Raw genomic sequence first — 9072 nt, 5'->3', positions numbered from 1 at the left:
AAAGAGATGATGGTGATTAGGAGGCATCAGCATCCAGATATCAAATAAGGCCGTCTCGGGGATGAAAAGCACAGTCCAGGGAATACGGTGCGTGATACCCTAAGGACCCTGTATGGTGACACACGGTGACCACAGCGATGGTGACGAGCACAGAGTTACGTGTGCAATTGTTGAAACGGTATGCTGTCTACTTGAAACTGATACAACAGTGTAGGTTCATTAGAATTCAAGAAAAAATGGAAAGCACTAGTTGCATCAAGTGTGCTGAAATGCTGACCATCATAACCACGATGGGTAAATTCAGCAGTTACAAACCCCAAGACCGTTCTCTCCGAGAGTCCTCCAGTAAACACCCGGATCACCAAGTGGACGTCCTAAACCCTACTGAACAGTTAGGTCTCAGGCATAGCAAGGTTACAGAGGAGAAACACCGAGCCACTAGGACTTCTTCCTAATTATGTAGAGAGGAGCAGGACTTTCTGGGCGGTGGGGGAATAGCCCTTCTGTGCAATAGGCACGTGCTCCGTCGTGGACCCTCTGCAGCCCAGCCTCACGTCTGCACACGCAGCCCCAGGGAGCAAAACCGACGAGGAGCTTCGGTCACACAACTACCCCAGGGGCAGTGCCGTCCCAGGCCGGAGACACCGCCGCACGTGGCTAACTGAGCGCCCAAAATGGGGCTGGTCCCGACCACAGGGGATGGAACCGTGAGACGCCCCGTGGGTTGCAAGGACTGAATGTGGAAAAACATTGTAGAGTAGCTCCTTCACGTCTACACTATTTACATGACACAATAACATGTTGCCTGCATCGGGCTACATGAAAACTAACATCACCCGTCTGTTTGACCATTTCAAATGCAGCCGCGAGAACCCTTGGGATGACGCCCGTGTCACCTGTTACCTTCCTGCTGGGCAACGCTGCACTCAACGAACGGTTTACGCGAACATTTTAGCTTTCGAGCGAACCCCCGAAGGGACTCAGAAATCTGAACCCCATAGGCTGCTCGGCTCCAAGTCCGCCACATGCGTGCTATTCAGACTTGCGAGCGTGGGGCCGCTCGAAAGCACATTGGTGGCTCGCCTTGGAGGAAGTGTGAGCCCCACAGGACACCTGCTCCTTTCCAGTCTCAACCGATCACTGAATGAGTGAGAGATGGAAATACCTTCTCACGTTGCGTTTCTTCTAACTGGTTTCAGATTGCCAACTTCTCCTAACAGAGACTTCTGAGAAAGGTACTGACAGTCCTTTAGTGTTGATTCTTTCAAACGTTCCACATGCTAGAGCATGCCTACGTTTCTCTTTACGATAACGCAGCGCCACAGACAAGGCATGGAGCGGATGGCCATACCAACGATCAGGGTCACATGACCACAGAGTGAAATGCTGTCTGTGAAACTGCAGTAACAGCCTTTACTCATACTTTGTCCATGTGCAATTTCTTCACGGATCACCGTCTGACTGTAAGTGTGACAGGTTCCTAAGTTTACTTGCAGCAGGTACACTGGTTTGTACTAGCTTTTAGGGTCTGTGATGCCTCAGTCACTTGGGAAACCTGACCTAAGTTTCGTACATATACTTCCAATCTCACATACAACTATTCTACCGAAAGGCTGGCCCCAGTGATCAAGGTAGAACCTCACGTGGGGTATAATAACGCACCTCATGATGGGTTTTACCCAAAACAAGTGTGCCGTGTAATTAGCATTGCTCACTGGTGTCTGCAAGTGCCAATCTGAGGGAAGATTCTGGGCTCATCTACAGGGACACAGGTGTAACCAGAACCGGTAGTATCAGGTCTGCGTCCAACTGTCACCACCAGAGCTTCTCTCACAGAGATCCTATGATACTGCTTCCCTCCCGTTACACCTCAAGTGTATCCGTTATGATGGTGTAAGAGTCCAGCCTTAGACTCTTTCCAACCCAGATGAAAAGAGGGAAGGCAGGAGATGGAACAGGAGAAACTCTGTTTTCAGCTGGTTAAGTGCTTGACACAACTGCGCACTCCTAGCGGTCCGTCTGGACAAAAGAGGTAGAAATTAGCTCCCCAGACAAGAACCAGGCCGAAGGTTCCAGCACAGGGGTGGCAAACGAGGGCCTGCCGACCACATCCAGCCACCGCCGGGTCCTAGCAACAAAGGGTTATCGGCACACGGCCCCTCCCCTTAGTTATATACTGCCTATGGCTGGTTCTGTGCCCATCTTTGATTAGCATGAAGCTAGCTTACTCCTTACGTCTCAGTTAGTAAAAGCCTAAAATACTTCCTCTCGGGCTCTCCCCAGACCATACTCCTCTTCTAGACAGTGAGACGCACCTTCCCGCACACATACGTCGGGCAGGGACAGGACACTGGGAACTTAACGCAGACAGTGGCTAACAGCCTGCAGTTTTTCCGCGTGAAAGAATCATTTCTACTTTCTACAGTGGCTGTTAGCCTCTGCTCCACGCTGCTCCTCAGGATCACAACGTGAGCGTCTCCTCTGTGAGGACGGGGGCACTCAGCCGCTGTCTCTCATGTCCTACCTTATCTTCCACGGCAGCCATTCTCTCTTTCAGATGACGCTTCAGACGCTGGTCCGAGTCGTCAAGGAGTTGGTCGATAGTGTCTGAGAGACATTGATTAGTCTCGTCTTTCAGTTTTTCTCTCTGCCTTACCTGAAAGAGAAGACGCAGGCTTCAAGCCAAAGTGCGAACACCGGCTCAGGCGTGCGAATGACCAGCGGTGTGACCCACACGCACGCCGTCCTCGGCTGCCCCTTCCCACGGCACTCTTTGGCGTGCTTGTGCGTCACTGCCAGCACCGACCTAGCGGGGCACAGAAACGCAGGAACCTGCTTCCCAGGGGTCATCACTTAGCAGGTCCCTTTGTTTCTGGGAAACAAAACACGCATGGGCCCTCACGAATGTCCTCATTATTAGCTCTCAGATGGGCTCAGGAGGCAGATGCACATGCAGGAAAGAGCATATTCTTAAGGGGATCAGCTCATCTACACACGGGAGGAGGAATATTCCGGGGCGGAAACAGAAGCTCGGATCTGGCCTCAGGGGGAAAGAAATGAATCCATTGACAAAACCGAAAGATTAAAAAAAAAATCCACTTTGGGAAAGATTCAGTGGTGAGAAAGACTTTCACCTGTTTTTCGTGAAATTCACACATCTCCTGAACGTTTTGTAATGGAAACTTGTATTTACCTCAAGTAATTTCCGAACGTAACCGCAAGGTTCACGGGTCTGTGTTTTATAGAACTCTCATCGATCGTATGGTTTAAAAACTTGTTTCTACCGCATATCCTGAATTAACCCAAAACAGAAGCGGCGAGGACAGGCCGGCAGGATTCAGGGGCTCCTGCCGGGCGGAGGGCCGTGGGGTACGGAGTACACATGTGCCCTGCAGTCGGGGGGCCCAGGGAAGAGGAAGAGCCCACAGGACACACCCGCAGGCTAGGCAATGGACAGTCCCTCCAGGCTCAGGCTTCCTCATCTCTAAGCCACACCTGCTGGCACCTCTTTCCTTGGGAGCAGGCAACAGAAAAGCACGACCACCACACCTCACACGCAGCAACGGCCATCACTTGGAAAAGACCCTGGCCACCCCACAAGAAGGGATCAGCACCCAAGTATTTTTCCAGCAAAGCAGCTTAAAAGTGTCCTTGGAATTGTCTCAGTTATAATAGAATCCTTATCTCAACACCTGTCCCTCCAAACTACCATACAGTCCTAAAGGCAATGAAGTGCTTCTCTAAGTAGGTGAGGTCGAATTCTCGGCCCAAGAGGCTAGCGTCTGGTTGTGCTCGCTTGTGTGCATGTGTCATGGCAGGCTGGGGTCGGCCGACACGAGCCGTCACGCTGGCATCAGAAGCCTCACTCCGCGGAAACTCATGTTTGATTCTCTGACCCCGAGGGCCAAGCACACGAGTTTCTGGTGTAAGTTAAGGGTGAGTGTTTTGAGTTTCCTGGTGAAAACAAAACCTGATGGCCTTGGATGGACGTCCCAAGTTGGGGAGGCTGCTGCCTGGTCTGTCTCCTGGGTGTTTCATGTTGACGTCCGACCAGCTCCCACAGGGAAAATTCTCAGGGGATTCAAGGGACACGGGCCTCCCTTTTGTCAAGGCTCGATCACGCTATTCCTCTTCTTAGGAACATCTACCCCGACCTGTGCCTTTACACCTCAAGTAGAAATTCAGGATGTGGGGAAAAAGGTCAGGCCCGTGACCTGATTTCAGGACCTCAGTGTCATGTCCTAAGGAAGGAGACCCCTCCTCTAGGCTGCCCTACCCCAGGCCGGTACCTCCGCTTTGGCCAAGGGACACCCACGAGGTCCCGCGTCAACCGTGAGTAGCTGCTAATGAGCTGGTGGGCACGGTGGGCTGTGCGGGTGCCTCCACCCCTAGGCGGCACTGCCTACGGGGCCCCAGGGTCCAGAGAACATTGTCCACAGGCTAGGAGTGTTCACTACCCCTGACGGGATCGAGAAGGGGCCTGGCGTCCACATGGGGAGAAGTGGGCAACAAAGGACCACTCCCTACCCCCACACCCCCAGCCTGCGCCTCATCCTCAACCACTGCCAGGTGCCCGGCTGCTCCGCTCGGACACGTACCCGCTGCAGTTCTTGGTTCTTTTCCTCCAGCTGGGCCTCCATCTGGCGCAGCCTTTCCTCGATGTTGCCACGCCTCTGCTCGGCCTGTGGGCGACAGCGGGGTCAGAAGAGCTGGCTGCCCCACACCACACGCTGTGCCTACGCACAACATGCTGTGAGCGGCCTTCTGCCTGCTCACAGTCCCTACAGGCCTCATGCCTGCCAGTGGGAAGCAGTGGGCTTCCATGCTGGTGACCGGGGGTAGGCAATGGTCTCGTCCCCACCCCGGGTCCCGGATCCTTGGACGGTGCCTCGTCCCCCGGGAGACACCCCTGTCCACTCAGCACGGACAGGAGGAAGCAGCAAGCGGAAAGAGCAAACAGGCGTGCTGCCTTCCTAAGCTGGGAAGTTACTTCCAACAATTTAGCTTCCTCAGCAGCAGAGTGTCCAAAGACAAAGGGTCGGGCTACACGGCTGACCAGGAACAGGAGACAGGACAGGCGAGAAAAGAAACGGAGACTTGACATGCAGATCACCAAGGAGGAGAGGCTCTGTTGGAGCCTGGGCAAGTGGGTGCCCAATGACGCCTGCCCGACTTGATGGCAGCCTTGAGGGTCATTATCCCGTGACGACCCCACCCCCTTCCCACTGGGACCCTCACTGCACTCGAACCGGTGACACAGAAGCACCGACAGGCTCCCTGCTACAGGTTCCCTCAGCCCAGGTTCTGGAAGGATGGACTGGCTGCCCAGTCACGGGCTCCCTAGTCCTGTGTGCATCACTCGATCCCAGCACCGACCACATCATATCTGGAAACTCCCTCTTCAACTGCTGCCTTCCTCTGTGGGTGGTGAGGGCTGTGAGAACTGGGAGGGCAGGGACTGTGTCGGGCACGTTCCTCGACTCTATTTGTGGAACCTCCGAGGGAATTCCTTAAAGATTTATTTCTTACAGGGGTGTCTGGGTGGCGCAGTCAGTCGGGTTCTGACTCTTGGCTTCAGCTCAGGTCATGAACTCAAGGTTTGGGCGTTCGAGCCCTGTGTCAGGCTCGGTGCTGATAGCATGGAGCCTACATGGCATTCTATCTCCTTCTTTCTGCCCCTCCCCTGCTCATGTATGTGCCCATGCTCGCTCTCTCTGTCTGTCTCAAAATAAATGAACATTTAAGAATTTTTCACATAAAAACGATTCTGTTTAAAAGAGGATAGGATTTTCTCATTTCTCGGAAAAATTCTATGCTTTTTTTGTTTTTTTTTTCCTTCGGTAAGCTCTACACCCAACGGGGAGCTCAGACTCATGACCCTGAGATCAAGAGTCCCAAGCTCCACTGACTGAGCCAGCCAGGCACCCCTGTCCTTCTCTTACCCAAGGCTACTATCTTGAGCTTTGAGTCGCTGACTTAACTCTGAAAAGCAGTGAGTCTTGGATGCAACCAACGGCAAACAGCACACGTCGGACAAAACCGGAGGGAACAAAACTGGGGATGATGCCTGCCGTTTGAAAAGCATTCCAATCTCAGACAAAGTAGCACCGAAAACAGATCTCAGCCGGTTCGTGGAATTTGGCACGCCGACGTTACCGGTGAGAGATGAGATACAAGAACGGACCGCCATGAAAATGACATTCCCACCATGGGACCCAGAAGGAAACGGGGGCCCCACCTTGCAGAGGGTGGCCACCCTCTGGGCCGGCTCGGCTTCCACCTCGGGCAGCGACTTGGCCTTCCTCGGGGTCTGCTGCAGCTTCCGCTCCGCCACCTCCAGGCGCTCTTGCAACTGGCGGTTTTGAGCCGCAGTCTAGGAAATGAAGGCAAAGCATCAAAGCGTAGCAAGTCTTCTCTCCGTTTCCACTTTTGATAAAGTGAAACAAAATCTAAATGCAGAGATCTACTGTTAGTTCTGACTGAAGCCAACAGGTTGGTAGGTGCTTCAGAGTAACCCTTTCCTTTCTGCAAGGAGTCACCCACTGCCTTGGTCCTCGTTTCACTACGCAAAACATGTCTTGCCCAACTCTTTGCTCTTCTTCAGTATCTTCAACAAAGTTCCCACACATTAAAGAAAACCCATCTTCTGGAGGAGCTTGCTCGTTCTTCCTGACCAGTTAAGGAGAGAAGGGTTCGGTCCTAACCCTTCGTAAACATATTTATACTGTGGTCCGAGGGCTCGCTACATAGGACATTCTGAGGTGGGCACATCAGCCAGCACAGAGCTTCTGAGAGCATGCCTGATGCCAGTTGAGTTCTTTTTGGAAGTGTACCATTATTCAACAAAAACACTCTCCCTCTTGACCAAAAACGTGGAAAACTTAGACACGAGATTTTTTGTTAAAGGACTTTTAGGGAAGCCGAGGTGGCTCAGTCGGTTAAGCGTCCACCTTCGGCTCAGGTCATGATCTCATAGCTCATGGGGTCAACCCCGCCTCGTGCTCTGTGCTGACAGCTCAGAGCCTGGAGCCTGCTTTGGATTCTGTGTCTCCCTCTCTCCCTCTCTCCCTCTCTGGCCCTCCACTGCTCATGCTCGCTCGCTCTCTCTCTCTCACTCTGGCTCCCTCTCTCAAAAATACATAAGCATTAAAAATATATAAAGTCATTTTAAAAATCATGTACAAGGTGAGGTTTTTGCAAGGTTAACGTTTGTTCCCACAGACGCCTTCCATCTTCTGTGTGCATATAGCTCTGTGTGTATATACAGACCGCGTATCATGCTTTAAAACCCTCAGAAAATAAATCACATGCTGTACACGTAGTATCTCGTGATCTGCCTTTTACACTCATGATTTGGAACATCTTATGTGCTCTCAAACAGCATTCCAGGTGTCATTTTAATGGCCTCCTAGTGTTTCACTTTGATCATCATTTTGGGTCGACTGACACATTTGACAAACACACCAGGCAAACTCAGTCTGTTTCCAAGAAGCTGGATGTGGTTTTCCTGTTCAATGCCGGATGACCTGAGACAACCAAGGAAGAGACGTGCTGCTTCCCAAAACACAGGGTCTCACATCCTCACGCCAGACTGTGCTTCTGCACCTGCCATTCCCCCCGATCTCAGGTACTAACCAAAATGGCCAGCTGCCTACACATTCCCGGCCACTCCCTACTCCTTTGGAAACAGTGCTAACAGGCAACAGAGTAACGTGCATGTAAGACAAGACAAAGAAGGAATCAAGGAGGGTAGCCCCATCACATGCTTCCATAAAAGTCGAAAGAATTAAACCCTGGACGTTGAGGTAACCCCGCTGGTCAACACAAGATTCTAAGATCCTAAAACCTTGACATTGACACTTGGTCCTTAACTTGACTTGTAATTAATAAAAGTGGAATGAAGTTCAACGAAACCAACGACCTGTCGATGCAGAGAGTCCTTCTTTGCGATCTCGTTTTCAAGTTTATCCTTGAGGTCGTGCAGAGAGGTGGCTTCCTGCTGTGCCCTGAGGCAGCGCTTCTCAAGGGTAGTGATCCTCTCTTGCATGTCTTCCTTCTGGGCCGTGGCCTACAGCAGGTATTTCAGAGGGAAAACAGGGAAAGAATCAGCGTACGACACATTAACACACTCCAGACACAAAAACCGGGCGAAGTCCTCATTTTCCAAACAAACAGAAAAGTAGCATCCTCGGGGCACCTGGGTGGCTCAGCCGGTGTCGCTTTGTGAGTTGGCGCCCCGCGTCAGGCTCTGTGCCGACAGTGCGGAGGCTGCTCGGGATTCTGACCAGTTACCCAGGCTTATTCTTTCCCATGTGTTCAACGACAAACGGATAATAGAGTCTCCCGGAAGTCACAACCTCGGTTGCCTCCGGACACCGTTGAGCTTTGCACACAACAGCGACTTGCCTCTGGAGGCACACACCATGAGACAACCATCCTTTTTCCGGGGAAAAGGTGGATGAAATCTCATCCAATGACCACAAAGTTGAGGCAGCAGTGTTAACAAATGGAAGCCAAACTCCACCTTTCATATAAGTGGAAGTCATCTTCTATAGCTTAACCCTGTAACAACATTGTATCCCATGCTATCTGACACTGCAAATGGAACCAGGACGTCCTGCCCTGCGTTTCTTGTCCACCACCCGAAGGATTCCTCCTCCAGCCCTCCGTGTTTACTAAGCAATTTATGTCAGCAGGCTCAAGAGTGAAAGTGATGAGTCCTAAGAAATGATTTTCTGAATTCTCTGCATATTGAACTCTGCTGAGGGGTCTCTCCCCACCTTTGCCAAACAACAACTTCACTGAACGGGTTATATAATTTCTGCAAATACTTTTGTTTTAAATTCTGACACGACCTCACCCACACTAAGGTACTAAACAGACTGCTCGTGCACGTACACCCTCGAGGGTCTGACAGGGTCTTCCCGAGGTGGCATTGCCGGGCTGGGGGTGGGGTGTGCGGGGACTGTCTGCAAAGGGCAGCTCACAGTGACAGGAGGAGGCACAGAGAAACCATCCTACCCTTACTAGTTTCTGTGACAATGATCAGATTCCCATCGACCACCACACGTG

At 51.9% G+C, this 9072-nt stretch overlaps 1 protein-coding gene across 1 annotated transcript in view; it reads right to left on the bottom strand.

The window, feature by feature from the left end:
- Positions 1–2461: 2461 nt before the first annotated feature.
- Positions 2462–9072, bottom strand: part of LOC123595697 (liprin-alpha-1-like) — a 32480-nt gene continuing 25869 nt past the window's right edge. Inside the window, exons 6-9 of the mRNA XM_045473363.1 lie at positions 7922–8068; positions 6239–6373; positions 4599–4682; positions 2462–2656 (exon numbers count right to left, since the gene is read on the bottom strand). Of these exons, the coding sequence (XP_045329319.1) occupies positions 2462–2656; positions 4599–4682; positions 6239–6373; positions 7922–8068 (561 nt within the window). The remainder of the gene's footprint in view (positions 2657–4598; positions 4683–6238; positions 6374–7921; positions 8069–9072) is intronic.

This window comes from Leopardus geoffroyi (assembly GCF_018350155.1).
Source record: "Leopardus geoffroyi isolate Oge1 chromosome D3 unlocalized genomic scaffold, O.geoffroyi_Oge1_pat1.0 chrD3_random_Un_scaffold_62, whole genome shotgun sequence".
Lineage (NCBI taxonomy): Eukaryota > Metazoa > Chordata > Mammalia > Carnivora > Felidae > Leopardus > Leopardus geoffroyi.
This window is presented reverse-complemented; position numbering and strand designations above follow the sequence as displayed.